The sequence below is a fragment of the Myodes glareolus genome, chromosome 10, assembly GCF_982192425.1.
Source record: "Myodes glareolus chromosome 10, mMyoGla1.1, whole genome shotgun sequence".
NCBI lineage: Eukaryota > Metazoa > Chordata > Mammalia > Rodentia > Cricetidae > Myodes > Myodes glareolus.
Window position 1 is genome coordinate 87,426,926 of NC_142035.1, and position 23,243 is coordinate 87,450,168.

At 45.2% G+C, this 23,243-nt stretch overlaps 1 protein-coding gene across 1 annotated transcript in view; it reads right to left on the minus strand.

The window, feature by feature from the left end:
* Positions 1–23,243, minus strand: part of Lrp4 (LDL receptor related protein 4) — a 54,549-nt gene that overhangs the window by 9,567 nt on the left and 21,739 nt on the right. Inside the window, exons 14-34 of the mRNA XM_048428323.3 lie at positions 22,183–22,400; positions 21,849–22,025; positions 21,310–21,432; positions 17,406–17,614; positions 17,198–17,279; positions 15,919–16,024; positions 14,698–14,899; positions 11,909–12,098; positions 11,701–11,832; positions 10,471–10,611; positions 10,143–10,229; positions 9,869–10,040; positions 8,949–9,111; positions 8,615–8,840; positions 7,964–8,267; positions 6,532–6,750; positions 6,251–6,385; positions 5,380–5,488; positions 2,255–2,399; positions 1,918–2,031; positions 1,417–1,552 (exon numbers count right to left, since the gene is read on the minus strand). Coding sequence (XP_048284280.1) covers positions 1,417–1,552; positions 1,918–2,031; positions 2,255–2,399; positions 5,380–5,488; positions 6,251–6,385; positions 6,532–6,750; positions 7,964–8,267; positions 8,615–8,840; positions 8,949–9,111; positions 9,869–10,040; positions 10,143–10,229; positions 10,471–10,611; positions 11,701–11,832; positions 11,909–12,098; positions 14,698–14,899; positions 15,919–16,024; positions 17,198–17,279; positions 17,406–17,614; positions 21,310–21,432; positions 21,849–22,025; positions 22,183–22,400 — 3,390 coding nt within the window. The remainder of the gene's footprint in view (positions 1–1,416; positions 1,553–1,917; positions 2,032–2,254; positions 2,400–5,379; positions 5,489–6,250; positions 6,386–6,531; positions 6,751–7,963; positions 8,268–8,614; positions 8,841–8,948; positions 9,112–9,868; positions 10,041–10,142; positions 10,230–10,470; positions 10,612–11,700; positions 11,833–11,908; positions 12,099–14,697; positions 14,900–15,918; positions 16,025–17,197; positions 17,280–17,405; positions 17,615–21,309; positions 21,433–21,848; positions 22,026–22,182; positions 22,401–23,243) is intronic.

Consider the following 23,243-nt stretch of genomic DNA (forward strand, 5'->3'; position numbering starts at 1 on the left):
CAAAGTTAGTCAGAAAGGCACAGGGTTCCAGCTGGATGTTTGTTTTCTTTATAAACTACACACAACAGAAGAGAGTAGGTCAGACAGCATTTGCATCTGATCAAATGGAAAATTTACACTTTGGAGACACTGAGTTTAGAGTACTTATTTTGGAGCTATTGTTTCTACTTTCAACGTACACCATGAAAGCCAATATGGACAAGTTCAACAGAACCGCCATGTACGGCTGCCCATGCCTGCTTCAGCATTGCCAGGGCAAATATTTCATTCAATTTCATATGGTTATAGTTGCATACTTGATAAAGATGTGAGTGTGCGCGTGTGCATATGTACTCACGCAGGCACATTTTATTTCAGTGCTGGCATTTTGATATAAGCTAAGGCTGTCACACCCAAGTTATAAAGTTATCATGTAGACAGAGAGACAACCATGTCTTCCAGCTGCACTGCTGCTGCTGTAGGAAAAACATACTAGCGCTGTGCCGCGAGACCGCTGTGCCGCGAGACCGCTGTGCCGCGAGACCGAGGGAAGTGAACAGCACAGGAGTGCACTTGGGAGTCTCTAGAAAACTGGTGTTCAGCTTCTTGTCCTCGGAAATGAAAGGGGAATCAGGGACTGGGAGATAACTCAGAGAATAAGAGTGCTTGTTGTGCTCCAGCACCCATGTAAAAAGCTGGGTATGACTGAACAATCACATATCATAGATGCTGTAACCCTACCAGTGGAGAGCACAGACAAGACAATTGCTGGTCACCATCCTAGCCAAAAGTACAGGGCGCTTCAAGTTCAGTGAGGGACCTTGTCTAAGGGTACAGAAATAGAGGATGTGTAATAGCTATCTTCCACATGTGCAAAAATGACATTCACAAGCATGTACACTAATACACGCATACATACACACACAAATAAATAAATAAAATTGCCCGGGCGATAGTAGTGCCCTTTAATTCCAACACTCAGGAGGCAGAGGCAGGCGGATCTCTGTGAGTTCAAGGCCAGCCTGGTTTACAGAGCTAGTGCCTGAACAGGCTCCAAAGCTACAGAGAAACCCTGTCTTAAAAAGAAAAAAAAAATTATAAATAAATAAATAAGTAAAATAGACGGGGCCCAGCAGTAATGGCATATGCCTTTACACTTGAGAGGCACTTATGTGAATCTGAGGCCACCCTGGCCTACAGAGTGAGTTTCAGGACAGCTAAGGCTACACAGAGAAACCCTGACTTGGGTGGGAGTGGGAGTCATTGCAGCAATCTACAATTATAAATATCACACCATGTCCCACATAGAAACTAGTGGCTAATGGTGTGATCTATTGCTCTCACCAGACTATGAAACTGGGACAATGCTTTTTTACTAGTAGGGTATGGTGATCTAAATCCAGACCTCCAATCCTGTACTGGTCTGACCCTACTTACCTTCCTTCTGCCCCCTCCAGAGATGTGTGGGTCCTGGTGGTAGAAGAATGCAAGGTGGTGGGCAATGTGTTGGGCAGCACTGGGCTCTTCTCACTCATGCTGGTAGCTCTGGGAACAGGAGGCACTAGACCAGGCACTGAAGAGAAAAGAAGATTGCAGTGGACTGCTAGAAACCTATCTATGGTTCAAGAGTAGCAGCTACAAGCCTTGACAGAATATTTTAGATTCCCTACTCTCAGACACTATGTTTTATTGCTATAAATTAAAAAAGGACTCAGATTTAGTATTAGTGATTCTAGATAAAATCACTGGCTCACAAGGATTAGGAATAGAGATGATGATCTCTAGCAAGACATCACAAGCCCCAGAGTTCTGCTCTAATAAACAAGGCCCAAGTATCCAGCTCATTTATATTATGCCACTATGATGCTACCTAAAAGGACAGAGTTGAGGCTGCCAATCCTATCCCTTTCCAAGGGCTGTGTTCTTCCAAGAACTCACCAAGGGAGCAGGCCTGACTGTCTGGCTCATCAGGACAGGCACACACAAAGTCAGAGGCTCTGGCAAAGCAGAGATGGGTACAACCACCATTGTTCACACCACAGGCGTTGGTCCCTGGAGGCAAAGCAGGCATGTCAGGTCTGAGACAGAATGGAAGGAAATTCTTCAAAGGGAGGAATTTCAAGGATATCCCATTCCTAGGACAATAGGGCAAGAAGGTGATAACCACAAGGTTTTCTCGTGGCTCTAAAATTATGTTGGCCACTAACAGTCCTTGGGGTGACCAAAGCCAGTCCCACAGATGGAGAGGAAAGGGGCTCAGTTCCCAGGGGCCCACCTGTCTGCCGCTGAGGGGACACTACGATGATATCCATGAGTCCCTCCACATTGGCCAACACTGTCTCCTTGTTGCGGCCTGAGTACTTGTCAACACGCTGGATGGACTTGGTTTGCCAGTCTGTCCAGTAGATCCACCTGTCCTGCTACTCAATAAAGAACCCAAAAGAAGAAGTATTCAGCAGTCAGATCCCAGCGCCCCTTCTCTGCCTCAGTGTGTGCTCTCCCTCTGCTGAAACACATTCTGTCTCTGATCCCCAGATCAATTCTATGCATGACTGGTATAGGAAGTCCTTCTGTGTATGTGTTGCTTTTGTTGATTAATGAATAAAGAAGCCAATGGCCATGGAGCCGCCAGAGAGAAAAGAGGCAAGCCCCCAGCCGGAACCTTGCCACGTGGTGATAGATAGATAGATAGATAGATAGATAGATAGATAGATAGAAAGAAATGGGTTAACCAAAGATATAAGAGCTAGCTAGCAATACACTTAAGTGATTGGCCAAGCAGTGATTTAAATAATATAGTTTCTGTGTAATTATTTTGGGTCTAAGTGGCCGGGAATGAACAAGCAACCTCCTATAACACACATCCAGATATTCAGGAAGTCATCCCAAATTCATGGAGTATACTCTCCCCTCCATGTTGTTCTGCATCATGTAGCTCCTTCACATGGCACTGACATTCAGTAGTGAATTGCTGGTGTTTCTGTCCTCTCCACCCTACTCAGTTTTGCTTGTTGATTGTTGCTTTGTCTTTGTTGACTGAGGCAGGCTCTCATATAGCGCAAATTGATCTCAAACTTGCTATGTAGCTGAGAATGGCTTTGAACTCCTTCCTAATCCTCCTGCCTCCACTTCCCAAGTGCTGAACCAATAGATACGTCTCACCAGGCCTAGCTATGTTTTATGTTTTTGAGACTGAGTCTTGCTATATAGCACAGGTTAGCCCAGAACTCACTTTGTGGCTCAGGCAGACCTCACACTCAAGAACCTCTTGCCTCTCCCTCCTAAGTGCTAGAGTTATCCCAGTCTAATTCATTTCTTCAAGAATGTGCTTGGCTCATCTGAGTCTGCAGATCTACATTCAGTCCTTCGTCACTACCCAGCAAGTAGGAATCCAGAAGTTCATGCCAGCCTTTCCTGGTTTGGTCTTTTTGTTCAGTGCTCTGGCTCAAATACTCTGCTTACTTCTGTGGACAGTTTCCCGACCATGCATTTCATTGGTGGTAAGATTCTCAGTAACGGGTGAAAGGGAAAATGAAAGTATTATTCTCCTTCTCCTCGGTGGTACAATGTTAGGGATTCTGGAGGGCACTTGTAGATTGAGAAAATACATTCATTATTAGCCTTTCATCAGGTAAACTCAGACAAAACCTTTCTGGCTGATAAAATCAAACACACAATGCAGGGCTGGGCATGTAGCTCTGTGGCAGAGTGCTACAGGTTCAACTCCTGGCATCAAAAAGAAACAATGTGGGGCTAGAGAGATGGCTCAGAGATTAAGAGCACTGACTGCTCTTCCAGAGGTCCTGAGTTTAATTCCCAATAACCACATGGTGGCTCACAACCACCTGTAATGAGATCTGGTGCCCTCTTCTGGTGTGCGGGCATACATGGAAGCTGAATACTGTCTACATAATAAATAAATAAATCTTAAAAGAGAAAAAAAAAGAGCTCTTCCAGAGGACCTGGATTCAATTTCCAGCACCCACATGGCAACTCACAACCATCTGTAATGAAATCTGGTGCCCTCTTCTGGCCTGCAGGTGAACATGCAGGCAGAACACTGTATAAGTAATAAACAAAGAAATCTTTTTTAAAAAAAAAAAAAAGGAAAGAAAGAAACAATGTAGAGTGGGTGATGTTTGTCAAGTAGGTAGAATTGAGTGTGTCTGAGAATCTGTTTTAGACCCAGTCTTCCTTATCCTATCCCAAATTATCTTCCCCCCCCCCTCTTTTTTTTTTTTTTTTTTTCTGAGGCAGGGTCTCATGTAGCCCAGACTAGCATTGAATGGGCTGGGTAGCTGAGGATGACTTGGAACTCCTAATCCTCCTGCCTCTACCTTCTAATTGTTGGAATTACAACCATATGCTGCCACATAGTTCCCTCAGGTTATCTTGCTGTGTTGAACTTCCCCAAAAAGATGGCTAAGAATAATTGAAATAGTTACATGTGATGGTTACTGTGTGTTTTTGAGACAGCATCTTATTGTATATCCCTTTCTAGCATGGCTTTGAACTCACAGAGATCCATCTGCCTCTGTAAGCCACCTCACCTGACCTGATGACTAATTCTTGGCTGTCAAGTTGAGGGGGGATTTAGAATCACCATGGAAACAAACTTCAGGGCATGTCAGTGAGGTTTCTAGGTAAGTTACTTAAGGTAGGAAGACTCAGTGTAAATTTGAGTGGGCTGGAGTCCTGGCCTGAATGAAAAGGAGGAAGGTAGCTGGGCACAGCTTTCACGGTTGTCTGTCCTGACTGCAGATACATTGTAACCAGCTGGCTGCCTCCTGCTCCTGCCACGGGGCTTCTCTGATGCATGGACCCTAGAGCTGTCAGCTACAACAACCCTTTCCTTCCTTAACTTGCTCTTTTCAGGTGTTTTGTCACAGTGACCAGTAAGTGATTAGTATAGCACATGTGTGTGCCAGGTCCTATGCACACCTATTGTGTACTTTAGTAGGTTATTATTAAATTAATTTGTTTTACAGCCTACAGAGGTCCTGCGTCTTGTACAAAGTTATCCAGTTATTTACTCAGACAGGTATCAGGCCCAATGTGAAGGCACTCAACATTTACCTAAGAGCTGGCTGCCTAAAATCTCTGACCTTTAGCCGTTCTAACCAACTTTAACGAAGTGAGTTAAGAGCACAGCAGTAGAATCAACAGGGCAATTTATCAAAATTGCATATTTCTTGGCCGAATCACCACAAAGTCCCATCTCTATAGCCAGAGCCCCAGCCCTTGCATCTAACAGCTCCAGAGCTGACTCTGTGCACCTCTGAGATTCATGTCTTCAAATGATAGAACTTGGAAGTGCCAAGCCAGAATAGCAGAGTACTTAGAACCCCCAGAAAACACCTTAGCCAGGGAGGTTTAGTTACCTCTCTCTTGAACCAGTACCTGTGTGAGGGCAAAGGGGTGAGACACGTGGCTGACCAAGACCTGCCGCAGCTTCCCATTGAGGTCAGCACTCTCGATCCGGTCCAGATGTGCATCTACCCAGTAGATCCTGCAAAGAAAGAGAGAAGGGAAGCAGATGTGTGCAGGGCAGTCCAGTCCTCCCCCATAAGGGGCCATCTGTGCCTTCCTGAGCTTCCTCACTGCTCCGTGAGTCCCAGCTGAGGGAGGGAGGCTGGAGCTGCGCTGCAGAGACAGAGACCCCAGTCATCTTAGAGGAGCCACCCAGCCTCTCCTTTGACATTTTGATCACCCCTTGGATCCTGTCTAGAAATCTAAGCCCAGATTTCTACAAATGGTCTTCAGAAAGAGAGCTCAGGCCATGTGGCCCTAACCAATGTTAAGAGAAGAGGATTCCCTGACCAGCTCCCCAGGTGACCTTAGTTTTCCTCTGCAGACAGGAAGGAGAAGCCACTCTCCTCTGCCCTTCATAGTTTCGCATTTGTTTTTGTTGTTGTTGTTTGTTTTTGGTTTTGTTTTAATAATCTAGAGGAAGAGTTCAGTTTCAGAGTCTGTTGCTTCCTCAGGTAAGTAACAAATCTAAGAACCAGCCCATAAATGGAAAACAGGACACACTCTATCTACTAAAGGTCCTCAGAGACTTGTAAACCAAGGAGTCCAAACCCCACAGAGGGCCCAAGGCTGGATTCAGCAACTCCTGCGCTAAGACTGTATTTCGGTCTTATCCCTTCCATAGTTTTCTCTTCCTGGTCTCCTAAAGAGTTATCCATCTTTTTTTTCCCCCCCATGTCAATCTCTGTCTTCTCCTTGACCCACCACATTCCCAGGTGGCTGTTTGGGACAGGGCTCTCACCTGCGGGTATCATAGTCCAAGGTAAGGCCATTGGGCCAGCCTAGGTCTGTGTTGATGAGGACCTTCCGCTCAGAACCATCCAGGTTTGCTCGTTCAATCTTGGCAATGTGGCCCCAGTCTGTCCAGAAGAGGTACCTAAGACACAAGAGTGCCATTGTCACAATGCATGGGGAGACGGTGCCAAGAGTCCGACAGAACATAGTGGATAACAATTCATTAATTTGTAAACACCTTCCGGGAGCTTCTCTTCTACCAGGCCCGCCTGCTAGACATGAACTTACCCCTTTCTGGGGAAAACAGCAATGGCCCGAGGCTCGTCTAGACTGTTGTTGATTAGCACTTTGCGACAGGAACCGTCTAGCCGGGACGCTTCGATGGTATTTCGACCTGTATCTGTCCAATATAAGTTTCTGGCAACCCAGTCCACTGCCAGGCCATCAGTGGTCTTCAGCCCATGCCCAATGACAGTCTCCATGTTGCTGCCATTCAGGTCTGCTCGCCTTGGGGACAATACAGGGTTACATGAGTAACCAGACTAACCAGAAATAAGACCCTGAAACTTACTGTAAGCTCCATAGACAGAGATAAAATACGTTCTCAGCACCCAGCATGACAAGTGCTCAATGCATGAAGAATTAATGAGAGTGAGTTCTTAGAGTGTTTCCTGCAAACTGGAAGTAGTAGATGTTTTGGATGCGTGTTTTACCCCAGGGCAAATTAATAATTGCCAATATATCTTTGTGAGAACACAAGGATTGCGACCTGGAGGTGGTTATGAGATAGGTAGATTGGGACTAGGAGTGTAGTTCAGTGGTAGAGCAGTGATCTTGGGTTTGGTCTCTGCCATGGTAAAATCACTTGTATTGGTGTGACATCATATTCTTGAGTTGTGTTGAAATAAGAGAAGTAAAGAATAATAAAAAGAGTGGCAAAAAAAATCACTCAAAACAATTTTGTAAAGCAATTTAAAACTTAATATTGGATTAAGGTTCCTATACTGCAATATAGATTCCAACTTTTCATCAACCTAAAGGGATTCTTAGAGTCCACTCATGGCCTGGCACTAAGTGTGGATGATTCATAAAGTCAAACCAACTTGGCTTTATGGTTTCTTATTTAATATATCTGGTTTCATATATGTATATGTATATATATACACACACACGAACATAGATATAGAGACAGATATAGATAGACAGATAGATAGATAGATAGATAGATAGAGAGATAGATAGACAGAGAGATAGACAGAGAGATAGATATTGATATATATTTATCAGCCCAGGCCTCAAACTAGCTCACTATATAGTCAAAGATAACCTTAAACTTCTGATCCTTCTGTCTCTCCTTCTCTAGTGCCAACTTGAGCAGTACTGAGAATAAAACCCAGGGTTTTGTGCATACTAGACAAACACTCTATAAACTGAGGTACATTCTGTTTACTGTGTTTTTGAGACAGATTGCCATATTGTCTGGCTAATCTTAAACTCACTGTCTTCATGCTTCAGTTTCTTTAATGCTGAGATTATAGATGGGGAAATCCCATAACCAGATCTGTTTTTATTTTTTGAGACTGGACCTTGCCCATGTTGACCTCAAACTAGTCATCTTCCAATCTCAGCCTCCTGAGTAGCTTATAATCATTAAACCAACAAACAAGCAATAAAAGTATGGCATCCTGTGAAGTGGGCGGGGCTACAGTGATGCTCATACCTGATAACATCCAGGAACACATCTGTGTAGTAGACCTTTCCACCCACACTGTCATAGTCTAGGGAGATGACATTGTTGAGCCCAGGGACAGGAACATGCACGTCTGTGTGATCCTCGGTGTCCAGTGAGATGCGGCGAATGGAGCCTCGGCTAGAGAAGAGCAGGTAGGTCTCTGGAGAGGGGTCACAGGTCTTTCTGTCCCCCTTCAGCTGGATGCCAGTGGGGCAGGCACAGGAGAAACCAGAAGGCCGAGGTAAACAGAGGTGGGAACAGCCACCATTTCTCAAGCCACACTTATTAAAACCTGGTGAGAGAGGAGCAGCGAGCTTTGACACCCAGCCTGGGAGGCTGGCAGGCTCTATCATAAAAGAACTAGTTTCTTATGGCTGACTGTTCACTGCTTTTAGTGACAAGATTCAGGGTTAGACAGAAGTGTGAGGCAGAGCAAGTATCTCTGAGAGTTCTTTGGAGGTAGCATTAGCATAGACCTGTGGTACCAGTCATACCTAGAGGGAAAAAAGACTTATACTGGACATGGGCTTAGAAAGTCTCTCTCATTTTAAGTAATTCTGTACCCTAGCTATAGCCTTCTGTTGCCATAGTCCCAGAAATCCAGAGGCCCTGACTCAGAGCCCCAGGGGGTCTTCTCACCCAGTGGCTGTGCCCGGTCAACAGCTTGGATGTCCATGAGGCCTGGCAGATTGGACCTCACCAAGATGACATTGCTGCCGGTATTCTTGTTGGCCCGGTGGATGCTGCGGGTCTGCCAGTCGGTCCAGTAGATATAGGAGTCAAGCAAAGTGAGGCCATATGGGTGCTGTACTGGTGACACTAACGTATGTCGATTGGCACCATTCAGGTCGGCAGCCTCAATTCTCTGTGGAGGAGATTGTAGGGAGGCGGCTATTAGTCTACCAGGAGCCTTTGCTGAAGATCCTCAACAGATCTTTCTGAGACTTCTGGGAAGCAGTGGCAGGGCTCTCACCTCAGTATGGGCATCAGCCCACAGTAACTGGGAGCTGGTCTTGTCCACAGTCAGTCCATTAGGCCACCCTAGGTTGTTGTTGATGAGTACAGTACGATCTGAACCATCCATTCCAGACCGCTCTAGCTTGGCATTCTCCCCCCAGTCTGTCCAGTACATGAACCTGATTAAGGAAATAAAGCAGCTGGTTATCCCAAGAGCTCCCGTATACTGTGAATAGTGGCAGTGTGTCAACCATCCTGTGAGTTCCTGCAATATGCCAGACACTTCACATACACTACCTCACTTTGCAAGGGTGGGTGACAAGGTCTGCACTTTTATTGTCACCCTTGCTTGATGAGGGAGAAAGCTGATAAGGATCAGAAAATTCAGACATTAGATCCACAGTGAGGAAGCCACTACACATGAAAGAATTTAAATCTTGGTCTTTGTATGTATGTGCACACGAGGCTTGAGGCCAGAGATGATGCTCACTTTCTACCTTTTCTTCTTTTTGAGATAAGATCTTCTTCTACTGAACCTGGAGCTCACTGATACAGCAAGACTGGCTGGCTAGCAATCTCCAGGGGTCCTCCTATTTCTGCCTCCCCAGTACAAGGATCATAGGCCCATAGCATTGTACCTGGCTTTCTATGTGGGTACTGGGATTTCACACTCAGCTTTCATGCTCGTGTGGCAAGCACTCTACCAACTGACGCATCTCCCCGACCCTTGGATCCTGTCTTCTGATGGCAAGGCTCATGCTTTAAAGCTGTATACTATGCTGACACAAGGAAAGAAGCTGCAAGGGAGTGGGAGAGCCCTGGGTCAGGAGTTAGTCTAGTGACCTCTGGGGCTCACAGTGCTCCTCTAATACATTCCCATAGTCCCAGCTAAGCTTGGTCCACTCAGCAATCCAGACTGATAAAGCCAGCTCTCACCCCATTTCATGGTATAGTACAATGGCCCGGGGACTGTCAAGGTTCTGCCAGACCAACACTTTCCGCATAGACCCATCCAGGTTGCCAACTTCAATCCGATTTGTTCCTGTGTCTGTCCAGTAGACCTTCCGTCCGATGGCATCCACCGCAAGTCCATCTGTGGTCTGCAGACCTATAGGACGTCAGAAGAACACACTGACCCCCGCCTTAAGGCAAATGGGATATTCCCCAGCGTAGCCAGACAGGTGGCCCTTGGGTTGAGGGAAAGGCTCACCTGTAGTGATGATGTCCTCATGCTGTGAGCCATCCAGGCTGGCACGACTGATCCTGTGCAGCGTACTGTCTGACCAGTACACTCTTCCTGAGAAGGAAGGCTTGACTCAGTCCAGGCCCTGCCTGCACAGAGCCTGAGACACCGGCACATATCAAAGACCCCATAGTCCCAAACTGGGGAAATCAATTGGTGGAGGGGGAGGAATGGCATAGGAGGACAGCTCTTGGCAAGGACAGAGAGAGCAGAAGGCAAAGGTGGGAGAAAGAAAGGACAATGACAGCGTTTGTTCAGGCACAGAACTACAGGTGAGAAGAAGGGTCACACAGACCTTCCAGAGGGTCCACCCCAATGGCAATGGTGTTCTTCATAGTCATGTTGATTGGGACCACCACATCAGCAAAATAAGGGATATCCAAGGAGACCATGCGTACATCAATCCTCCTGGCGAAGATGAGGAAACTGTTCATGCCTGCCCAGGTGGAAAGAGAAGGAGGGAGATAGTCATTCTAGTAGAGCCACGAAGAGGATTTGGAGGTGGGCAAACTGAAGCCCAGAGCCTGACAGACACTGTTGGTCTAGTTGTGTGATCCTAGGCAAATCACTGAAGTTACTTAAGCCTCAGTTTTCTGTTCTATACAATGGCCACAGTAACAGGATAACTATAAGAAGTAATGTGCACGGTTCTTCCTTTCGGAGGGTGGGAGAGCTTGGAAAGGGTTATGCTGGCCTTGACCTCATTGTGTAGATGAGGAGGCCTTCAACACCTGATTCTCCCGAGTGCTGGCAGTACAGGCGTGTATCATGATGCGTAGCTCACCTCTTCGTCTATATTATGGAAGGAGGGCTGAGAAGAAGACTCGAGGTGGGGTGAAGGTGGCTGCCACAAGGCCTGATGATCTGAGTCCAGTCCCCAGGACCCATATGGTGGGAGGAGAAAAGACTCCCTCAGGTTCCCACACACATACACACGACATTAAGCGTGAGTGTGATAAAGAGCCGTGTTGCTAACAGCAGCCCTCTTTGAAGGGCCCTTTTATCATGAAGCTTAAGAAAAGTAGAAAAAGGGCCCAGAAAGCTTCATTTGCAGGTTGAGAGGCACTCAGATTCTTTAGGAAGTTGGAGTTCAAATGCAGTCTACCACATGGTATCACCTAGGAGATACCTTGACCGCCCTCCCCCAACATCTGAGTATCCAGGCCCTACTGCTGGGACACTCCCATAAGAATGATACATAGGTCCCGTTGCTCACAAAAGTCACACATCTTTTACCAAGTCTGTGCAGAAAGAAGTGAAGAGTCTTGTTCTGAACAAATCATCATATTGTAGTTTGGCAACAGCTGAAACTGTTGAGACAGGACGTCTTTCTCGTAACAAGATGACCATAAGGAAACAGGCCCTGGTCTCCATCCCGCCTACCTGCTCCTCCACTCCTCTCCCTTCTCAGAGCTACACTCTCGCTTCTAAGCTTCTGGGAGCAGTGACAATGACAGATTCCCAGGGCATGTGGGAGGACTCCACACACTCACCTGGGGAACATCTCACCTGGGGAACATCTCACCTGGGGAACACGTCTTGCCATCCACCCGCAGGTTGATGCCTGTGGGGCAGGTGCAGCTGAAACCGCTTGGATTTGGGGACCGGAGACACAAATGGCTGCAGCCACCATTCTCCACAGCACATGGCGTTGTCACTGTACAGGGAGGGGAACTATCAGTGGGGCAGGCTAGGGCTGAGGGGGAAGCTAGCAACTGCTGATGGCTGCTCACCTGGAGGCCTCTGGCGATGGAAGACATGGATGTCCATGAGATTCTCTAGGTTCTCCTGCAGAGTCTCCCGGTCTAACCCAGTCTGCAGGTCAGCACTTTGTATACTTTTGGTCTGCCAGTCCGTCCAATAGATGCGTTGTCCATACAGAGTCAGCCCGAAAGGGTGGGGGAGCTGACTTCCAATCAGCACCTGGCAGGCCCCAACACTGGCATCACACGACAGTCCAGGGAGCAGGCAAGAGCCCAGCAAGGTGCTGGAAGCTGTCCTGCCTGTGAGAGCCTGTGTCTGCCAGCACGTGTCAGCTGAGCTGAGTACTGTTAGGTACTGTGCTATCATTTTCATGTCTTGGCTCAAATCACAAAAAGAGAATGAGCAACTTTACAGCATTCACAACCTTGATCAAGCAATCAAAATAGATATCATAGTATCTACAAAAGAAAGGGAGTTTTCCTTTTTGAAAATGGAAAGACTGGCCGGCAAGACAGCTCAGTAAGTAAAGGTGCTTGCCACCAAACATGGTTACTGTGAGGGCTAGCCGTGATAATCTAAGTCTGGGCAGAAAGGACATTCTTTACTTCCTCCAACCATTATCACCTGGGACTCAGGCCATCGATGAATTTAAATGAAGTCTGGAGTCTCAACAGTTTACCCTGAGACAATGCCTGGCATTGTCTCAATGCCGACCCCTACCCAAGAGCAGACCAAAGGAAATTCCTGGCATTCCAAGCACTGCAAATAGAAACACCTGCCAACACTTCACCAGGACACCCCTAGATAAATGTCAGCCAATCAGGGGTCCTGAACCTTAGAGGCCCCTCACCCCCACCTTTACTACTATAAAAACCCAATTCTAATTGAGCTCGGGGCTCTCCGGTTATTCCAATATGTTGGATATGTGGGGAGACCGACTTTCCAAACTTGATTAAAATAAAGGCTCTTTGCTTTTACATATGGGACTCGGTCTCCTTTGTTGGCTTTTGTGGGGACCCACGGATTTGGGCATAACAGTGACCTGATTTCAATCTCTGAAATCCACATAGTGGGAAGAGAGAATCCTGTAAATTGTCATCTGACCCCACACATGCACGATAGCACATGCACACACACACACACACACACACACACACACACACAACACACACACACATTAAATAAATGGTGTTATTTTAAATAGGAAGTTTAAGAAAGTCTGAGGAAGCAACCAGATCAGAGGTTAAAGAGACACAGAGCTGGGCTTGTTGATAAACTGAGGAAGATGAGACAGGAGGATTGCCCAAGTTTAAGGCCAGCTTGGGCTACATAGCAAGATCCTCAGAGAGAGGGAGGCAGGGGTCACTAAATGCAATGGGTTATTCTGGATTAGATATTGGTGTAGGCCTGTATTTCTATATGGTGTGGCAGCCAGGCTCTGAAGCCATAGGCCCTCCTGAGGATGGTCACATAACCTACCAGACAGGCCGTCACAACCTAACAGAAGGTCAGGATGTTGCTGCTCCTTTGTAATTTGGAGGATGCCTGATAGAAATGCCAATTCAAATCTACATGACAGCTAGCATACACAGCAGACAGGTAGTTGTGGATGTGACTGAAAGCCATTCACCTGGTTACCTAGGAGACAGAATGCTAATGTATTTCCCCTAAGTTAAGTTTTGGTATAAAGAAGGTTTGGAGAATAAATGAGAAAAATTCTTCAGGATGTGAACTCAGGACCTCATGAGGGACCACTGAGAATCTCCCTCACAACGCCATGTGAGTTGTGTCTTTATTCCTGCGCCTCCACGCCAGTCCAGAGAGAGATAATTTATGTTGGGGTCTGGTCAAGAGAAATAATTGAGGGTCCGGGCTAGCATTGGACCCCGACATATTGGGGTAAAAGAGAAAACAAAATTATTTAAAAAAAAAAACAGTCCTGAGGAAATTGTTAACGAAATTAAACAGAGTGTGGATTATACAGTAGTGTGCCAATATTATTTTAATTCAATTATTTCTATTTTTGTGTGTGGTGTCTATATGGGTACACTTCACCATGTGAGTGTGAACGTCAGAGGACAACCTCGTGTGTGCCTTTGCCTTCCGCCAGGGTCTCTGTACCAACTTCTGGGATGCTCGCCTCTGCTTCCCTTCTCACTGTGGGGTCCTAAGATAACAGATACGGGCACCAGGATTTGAACTCAGGTCCCCATGGCTATATGGACAATGCTTTTACCTACTGTTATCTCCAAGCTCAATTTCACCACATAGGGTTCTTGTTCTTAAGAAATATGCACTGGAATATTTTGGAATTATGCCAAGATGTCTCCAATTTAATCTCAGATGATTCAGAAAAATAACTGTGTATGTGTGTTTATATTTGTGTATGTGTGTGGAGAGAGATGGGAGAGGGAAAGAATGAGGGAGGGAGGAGAATGAGCATGGTACAGGAAACATGGCAAAGTATCATTCCTCTTATACCCTTGCCGATTTTCCTTAAAGTTAGAAATTATAACAAAATAAACGATGGCAAAGGAGAGGCAGCTCAGTCATCAGTACAGCATACAACAGGTGGTTGTTATTGCTAGTTGCAATGGATATTAGGTATGTGTGTATCCAGCCCACACTTCACACTAATTCCTAGTTTGCTTGAGTAATCAACCAGGAGCCCTGTGTTCCCTGTAGCTACAGCTTTAGAGAAACAACATCTTTCCCATGCTGGTCCCATCCCCTCTGGGGCCCCCTAGCTCCTGTCTCCTAGGAATGCTGTCCTGGGGGCTTCCAGAGCTGTGAGAAGACACTTCGGTGCCACCTTTACCTTCCTCCTGCTGCCATCCAGTCCAGCAAATTCAATAGTCTTCATTCCAGCATCAGCCCAGTACAGCCGCTGGGACCCATAGTCAACAGCTAGTCCATTAGGCCAAGTCAGGTTAGAAGAGATGATGACCTGACGGCTGGAGGCATCCATGCCAGCTCGTTCAATCTTGGGACTCGCACCCCAGTCAGTCCAATACATGTACCTGGATATGAGCAAGGGGGTTCTTAGACTTTCAGTTAGTACCCAGTGAAGGCTTCAGTGTGTAGTGTAACTGTAGTAAGTGGTAGAGTGCTTAGTATATGTGAGGTATAGGGTTCAATTCACAGCATGAAAAGAAACAATACCAAAGAGCATGCAGGGTCCCCAAAGAGTTTTAGGAGTAGTTATCCCAGCAGCCCAAGCCTGGATTCAGAGATGTCCCTGAAGGCCTTAGATCTCTAAGAGTCTTGATAGAGGAGAGGCCAAGGCTTAAAGAGTATATAGCATGGGAGTAAGAAAAGGGGAAGAAGAGAGAACTCCCCATGAACCACCACACCCAGCAAAAATGTTTTTTTTGACCACATGTATTAAATAATTATGGTACATGAGTATAATAAAATTCTATGCAACTATGAAGAAGAGCAAAGCAGGACTATATACTCAAGCGAGGTATATAAAGATATATGGCAAAGCAGAAGAGAGAAAACATCCCAAAGTAGATTTATTTTTGGTGGGGATTTTTGTTTTGTTTTGTTTTTGAGACAAGATCTCACATAGCCCAGGATGATCTTGAGTTGCTGAGTGCAAAGGATGGATGACCTTGTGTTCCTGAATGCCTTACTTCCACCTCCCAAATGCTGGGATTACAGGTACTTATTGTGCTCCAAAACAACATGTCAATTTTATACAATCAAATCTGCCACCACCACCAATATTTATAGGCATTTAGAACAAAATATATTTTGGAAAAACACACCCTAAGGCATTAACAGTGATTACGCTGGGAGGTAAGAATTTCACTCTCTACAAAATTTAATCTTCTTTAATAATGAAATGACTTTTAAAAATGAAATGACAACAACAACAAAACTTTTTAAAGAAAATTTCAAATGAAAAGGTTTTCTTGTTGGAGAAGAGACAGGGATTTCACTTCCCCCTTTTGCCCTTAGCTCATCCACAGATCTGCCCCAATGTGCAGATGCCCCTTTTATACCCAGCTCTTGAGGGGGAGATAGTACATACCCGCCCATGGGTTCTACCACAATGTCCCGAGGACGATCAAGGTTCTCCCAGATGAGTACTGTCCTCATGCTACCGTCTGTGTTGGCCACTTCAATTCGGTCTGTACCTACCACGGAATAAGGGCAAAACAATTAACTCCAGTCTTGTTCATTTCTTCTCCCCAACCCATGCCTAGCGCAGCGCCTTGTATGCAGTAACTGCTCAGCAAAGATTTTGTGGTGCATATACAATGGATATTTAGTGACAGAAACTAAAAGAAGAAATTCAATTTATTAGTTTCTTTCCTTAGAACAGCACAACTTCCTAAACCTAGAAACTCTGTCTTTTGAGTCTAGGCAACAATTCTCAAATGAAAAGAGTTTGTTAAACTATAGACTCTTGGGGCTGGAGTGATGCTTCAGGGATTAGGAGTGCCTACTGTTCTTGCAAAAGACTCAGGTTCAATTCCCAGCACCCACATTGGGCAGCTCCTGACTGCCTGTAACCCTAGTTCCAGGGGATTTGACATCCTCTTCCGGCTTCCATGGGCACCTATACATGGTATATAAACACATACTCAGGCACACACATACACATTAACAAAGAAATCTTTAAAGATTCTTGCAATTGCCAAGCGGTGGTGGCGCACACCTTAATCCCAGTACTCGGGAGGCAGCGACAGGCGGATCTCTGTGAGTTTGAGGCCAGCCTGGTCTACAAGAGCTAGTTCCAGAACAGACTCCAAAGCTACAGAGAAACCCTGTCTTGGAAAACCAAAAAAAGGAAAGATTCTTGCAATTAATTCCTCATGATTCTAAGTCTGGGGTTCAGGATCTGAATTTCTCACCACTTTCTAGTACATGATGATGCTCTTGTTCCAGAAACTATATTTTTAAAAATTTTTTATGTAATTTTAATATATTAAGCTACATGATAGTAATATCCAGTAGGTCTGAGGAAATACATGATATATTTTAATCTCCTTTTAAACAAATGAAGTCAAACACAATTATCAAACAAGCCATCAGTGGCAGCAAACTTTTTTTTAATTTTATTTTTTTTCAGAAACCACATTTTGGGAAGCACTGGTTTAAAGGTATTTGTTTTGTCTCCAAGTCTCTGCCCCAACCAAGATTCATAAAAAACTGCCTAAAGTTTTATCCAGACATCAGTGGAAAAACCACAGGTCATAAGTTCATTACCCAAAATGCTTCATAGCACAGAAGAAGTTGCAATTTGGATAATAAGTATTAAAGCCTCAGAAGACTCAAGTAGCCAGGCCACAGCTCCCTATATGTACCTGCATCTGTCCAGTAGAGCTTGTTGGTGACCCAATCAATTGCCAGGCCAGCAGGGCTCTCCAAACTGGTATCCACTACCACCTGGGTGGGAAGCAAAGCTGTGTCACCCTCTGCACCCCTAGTCCAGCTCTGGAACCCAAACTCCACCAACTGCAAGGAATGGGAAAACTTCCCCTCCTAAAGGGCTGGAGCCACACTGGGCCCTACCTCCTGTCCTGTTCCATCCCACTTGGCCCTGCTGATGGTATCAGTGCTGACATCTGTCCAGTATACGTGGTCATCCCGGGAGTCCCAGTCAAGGGCCACAGCACTGCGCACGTCAGCCAGTGGGATGACATCGTCGGACAGGTCCTCTGTGTCGAAGCTGATCCGACGGATGTCCATCCTTCGGGCAAAAAGCAGGAACTTGTCAAGACCTGATCAAAGGCCGAGAGGGGTCTCCTTTTAATGTTCTAAGTCCAGTAACAGTGACAGACACAGATGCTCACCTGTGTGACACCTGGTTCAATCACATCTCCTGGGACCTGCGGCCCTTTACCCCCACCCTTCTCAGTGCAGGTTGCCCATCCACGTAGAGTTAAAGTCCACTGGAAATGGATTGTACCCCACTGTGTGAGTATCTATCAGCTTTATTTGAATCATTCTCTCTTCTTACTTCTCTTTCCCATTTCTAGTGCTATGGCTGGGCCACTGCCCACTGCCAGCCTACTTCTGAGATGTTTACTCTATTTCAAGTCTTCTACCTTTTTGTTTCCTTGATACAAGCCTATATGGCCTAGACTTTTCTCAAACTCTCAATCCTGACTCAGCCTCTTAAGTGCTGGAATTACAGATATGCCACCTGTCTAGAGTTTCTGCTTTTATTGTATTGTCTAGAATTATCCTTCCATTTCTCTTTTTTTCACAGTTGTAGCCAATGACAACTAGTCACTAAGTTCTTGCCTTGCCAGGCACTGAACTTTGTGCTTAGAAGAGCTGAATGCCTGGTATAGACACGGTGTAATTTTACTCAGTCATGAAGAAAAATAAAATTATGACCCCTGCAGTAAAATGGATAGACTTGAAAAGTATTATATTATTAAGTGAAATGACCCAGACTCAAAATGTTAAAACAAACAAACAAAATAACTTCTCTCTCGTATGTGGATCCTAACTGTCAATGTTTATGTGCATGCATAAGAGGTTATGAAATTAGATAGGAGATCACTAGAAGGGAGGAACACTGTTGAGGAAGGAAAAAACTGGCATATGATGCTAGAGCAGAAAGGAGGCCAAGAGAAGTACTGGGTATGGGGTGTGTGGTGGAGAGTGGGGGAGAAGAGAGAAGGAGAAAAAAACAGTTTTGCTAAATGTCACAATAAAGCCTAATTCTTTGTATGTTAATAAAATAAAAAGAAAAGCTCAATGCCTCATACCAGTGCTTTGTGAGACACACTCTTGCTCCTGTTCTCAGATGAGTGACTGCGGCCAGCAGAACCAGGGAACATGCCCAGAACTAGGACTCTGTTCTGCACCAGTCTGGTCCACAGAGGGAGCTCTGGCCACTGCTCTTCACAGCAGCTTTTCCAACCTCTGGCTTGTCTAAATACTTTCCCAGTATAGTTAGCCTTTGGTATGTGCAGGAAACCCTGCAGATACTCAGTTCACAAAAACTTCAGGCCCTTATGTAAAATAGGTAGTATTCTCATATAACCTGTGCACATCCTATATGATCTAAATAACCTCTGGATTACTTGTAATCTAATATTTGTTTGTTTGATGCTAGGGGTTCAATATGCAATATAACTCCCATTTAGTTGATATTCCGTATCCTTCCTTTTTAGAAATATGTGTGTAGGTCTTTTTATTTTCATTTAATTTTTATTTTATATGTAGGAAGTGTTTTTGCCTGAATGTCTATATGTGTACCATGTGTGTGCCTAGTGCCCTTAGAGGCCAGAAAAATATCATCAGATTCCCCTGGATGTTACAGGCAGTTGTGAGCCACTGTATAGGAACTGGGAAATGAACCTGGGTCCTCTGAAAAAGCAGCAAGTGCTCTTAACTGCTGAGCCACCTCTCCAGCTCCTACAATGTACTCTTTAGAGAACAATGACCAAAACAGTTGATACAGGGCTGACAAGAGGCTCACTTGCCACCACACCTAACAATCTGAGCTCCACCTCAGGGCCCCACAGAGTAGAAGAGACCTAACTCACAAGTTGTCTTCTGACCTCATGCACACCCCAGAATACAGACACAAACACAAATAAATGGAAAACATCTTTGTAAATGATGACACATCTTCAGTACAGAGTTTTAGAGTTTCTGTCCACAGTTGGCTAAATCCAGACAAGAAACCCACAGATGAACACCTGACTACATATTTACAAAAAAGAAAAACAACAAAAAACAAAAAAACAACCTTTCTGCATTTTGGAGACAAATCCTACTTGGTTATGTTAGTCTTTTTTTTTAATATTTATTTATTTATTTATTTATTTATTATGTATACAACATTCTGTCTGTGTGTCTGCAGGCCAGAAGAGGTCACCAGACGTCATTACAGATAGTTGTGAGCCACTATGTGGAATTGAACTCAGGACCTTTGGAAGAGCAGGCAATACTCTTAACCACTGAGCCAGCCCCTTGACTACATATTTCTCTACTCGGAACGGTACTTTCTTCCTGGCTTTACCAAACCCTCTTATAAGCTTTGGTAAATCTTCTGAAGGAAGTGCCTGGAAGCATATTGCATCTCACTAAAATAACAGGAGAAGCTGGGCATAAAAGACGATATGGGAAGCAGGTGGTGGTGGTGCACGCCTTTAATCTCAGCACTTAGGAGACAGAGGCAGGAGGGTCTCTGTGAGGTCAAGGCCAGCCTGGTACTACAGAGTAAATTCCAGGACAGCCAGGGCTACACAGAGAAACCCTGTCTCAAAAAAGAAAAAAGGAAAAAAGGCAAGAAAGAAAGAAAAGAAACAAATGAAACAAATAAAAAGAGTGTGTGCAGGAAAAACACAACATATGAAACTAATTTTCAAGTATGCATTTGAATGAAACCTCTGAATGTTTTCCCTAATCACTCTCTGGAAAAGGCTCTGAGAATCTGATGGTGTGTGTGTGTGTGTGTGTGTGTGTGTGTGTGTGTGTGTGATTGTATATGGATATGTGTAAACATGTGTACATGTGGAAGTTGGGCATTTCCTTCTACAGCTCTTTACCTTATCTTATCTACTTAATTAGAGGCAAGATCTGTCATTGACCCCAAACCTTACAGATTGGCTAGGCTGAATGGCACTTGAGGGCCAGGGATCTGACTCCCCCTCTCCCCCGCCAACTCTAGGGTTACAACTAAATACCACTACACCTGGCTTTTACATGGTTGCTTGGGATTTGAACTCAGAACCTCATGCTAGCATGGCAGGCACTTTACCACCTGAGCCATCTTCCCAGCTCCAACAATTTGATTTTAATAGATTTAAGATAGCCAATGTATTATACAGCAATAACGATACAAAAGAAATTATCCCTGGCCCCTTGCTGGTTATGCCATATTCCTGATCAAATTCTCGCGGTACTAGCCTTAGAAAAGTGACCTGTGTGCTGAGATTTCTAGGGCTGACTTTGTAAGTAATTTTCTTGCAGGAACTCAAAGGAACCCAAAGTAGAGATTCTGGGAGAAACCAGGGAATTCTATCATCTTCCACTTGTTGGTCACAGAGCATCATTCAGGATCCCAATCACATTTCTCTGTCCTAACGACACAAAGTCTTCTATGAGTCAGATGAAAGGTGCAGAGGCAGGAAACCCTTGCCGTGCTTTCTAGAAGAACTGGACCTTCTTTCTGCCTAAACAGAAGGCATCCTGCCTGATGAAGTGAAAGATTAAGCCCAGTTGCAGGTGTTCATACACTAAATGGTGTCACTAAGCCTTCAGATGCTACTGCCTGGTTCTTGGTCCTCAGCTTTGATCTTTGATACAGGAGCCCTCAGCCTCTAAAGTCTGTTATGGGCCTCGAGGAGTCAGACTCTCTCCTGTGGCCAGCGATCCCTCTCACTCCTCTCGCTGTTCCTTCTAATTGTCCTCAAAGGTACCTCACCGAGGCTGGTCTCCCAAGCCCACTTACTCTGGGCACAGGCATGGCTGTTGATCTTGCGGAAGCCAGTGGGGCAGGCGCAGGTGTAGTTCTGGCCACTGGGTAGACACAGATGAGTGCAACCTCCATTGTTGTCCCCACAACGGTTTTTCCCTGCTCAAAGAACCCAGAGCAAGATGATCAGGAAGATGAAAAGTTTACAAAGGTAGACCCCAGGCCAAGCAATGGAGGGTTGAGCTCTACACAGAGAAGAACTCCGTCTTATTACTTTGCTGCAGATGCAAACACAGTTAGTACCTGACACATAGGAGATGCTCTATAAATGCTTGCATTATAAGGAAAAAGAAAGCCAAATGAGCCCTGATGGTGTTTCCCCCAAAATGTCCAGCAGAGGGAGCAACGAGCTCCCAGGACAATGCCAACTCTGGCCTTCCCTGACCAGAATTAATATATCCATGACAAATACGAGGAAGATTCTCAAGAGGCACCAGCAACCACATCACTAGTGACAAATCTAACTCATTTGATGAGACTTCTTTTTTCTTTTTGTTTAATTTTTTTGTTTTTACCTGCAGGCTGGCGCTGGGGGTGCAAGGTATGGATGTCCATGGGGAAGTGCAGCTTGTTACGGATGATCTCCTGGTTCTTCCCAGTGAACTTGTTGGCACTATTGATGCTCTTAGTGTGCCAGTCTGTCCAATACAAGCTGTCTTCAAAAACTGTGATGGCAAAGGGATGTGGGAGGCCTGGAGATAGTCCAAAAAGACCTTAGTCCAGACATGGCCTGCCATGGCCCTTTAGCCCAAACCTGGCAGCTACACAAACCTCACCCTTTGCCAAGGCTCCCGGGGGCAGGGCTGGGGAGGAGCAGAGAGAAGAAAGAGGACAGATCAAAGACCTCACCCTGACTAATGACAGCTTTGCGGTGACTGCCGTCTAGATTGGCTCTCTCGATGACATGGTGCTTAGCATCCACCCAGTACATACGGCGTCCAGCATAGTCGATGGTGAGACCATTGGGCCAGAAGAGATGAGTATCAGCAATGATGCGACGTGCGGACCCATCCATGCTCGAGGCCTCAATGCGGGGGGTGTTGCCCCAATCTGTCCAATAAATGGTTCTAGGAAGAAAGGAAATTATCAGGTAGTAGAGGACAGGCTGATAACAGAGAGTTTTATACACTGGATTTCACCAGTTTGCCTAATAAGTATTTTACTGTTTGTTTGTTTGTTCACCTATTTTGAGACATGGTCTCGCTGTAGAGCTTTGGCTGTCCTGGCACTCACTACATAGAGCAAGCTGGCTTCAAACTCAGAGATCCACGCGCTTCAGTGAGTAATGGAATTAAAGGTGTGTGCCACCATGCTCAGCTTTGAGAGGTGCTTTCATTTGTTTGTTTATTTAAAATGATTTCTTCCCCATCTTTGAAGACTGAACCCAGGGAATTAAATCCAGAACCTAATGCTAGGCAACTGTTCTACCACTGAGCTGTATTACCAGATCTACAGGATAATTTTTTTAAATATCTGGATAGTTTAAATGTCTTGAGACAGGGTATTTATTCATCAGATTTTTTTTTTTTGAGTATCTGTTATGGAAAGGGCACAGTAGGCATGAGAAATGGAACAGTAGACAAAACAGATGACAATTCTGTGCTTGCGAAACTGACAGTGAGGGCTACTGGAAGGAAGGCATGCTCTTCTTTCTCAGTCTCTTCTGCGGCTTCGGCCGTGTGTGTTTTATGCCTCCTCTCCCACACACCTCTTTTCTCAAACAATTGACACAGAATTGCAGGATCTTACACATCATCCCTTCAGTTGTTCCTGGAATGTACACAAGCCAGAGGCTAAGAATTTCCATTTCAAGAAGCTTCACTGCAAGAGACTTGTTTATTAATTTTTAAAATCATTTCAAATTAATGGTATTAATTAGCTCAACTGCTAACTGCCTTAAATTAATATAA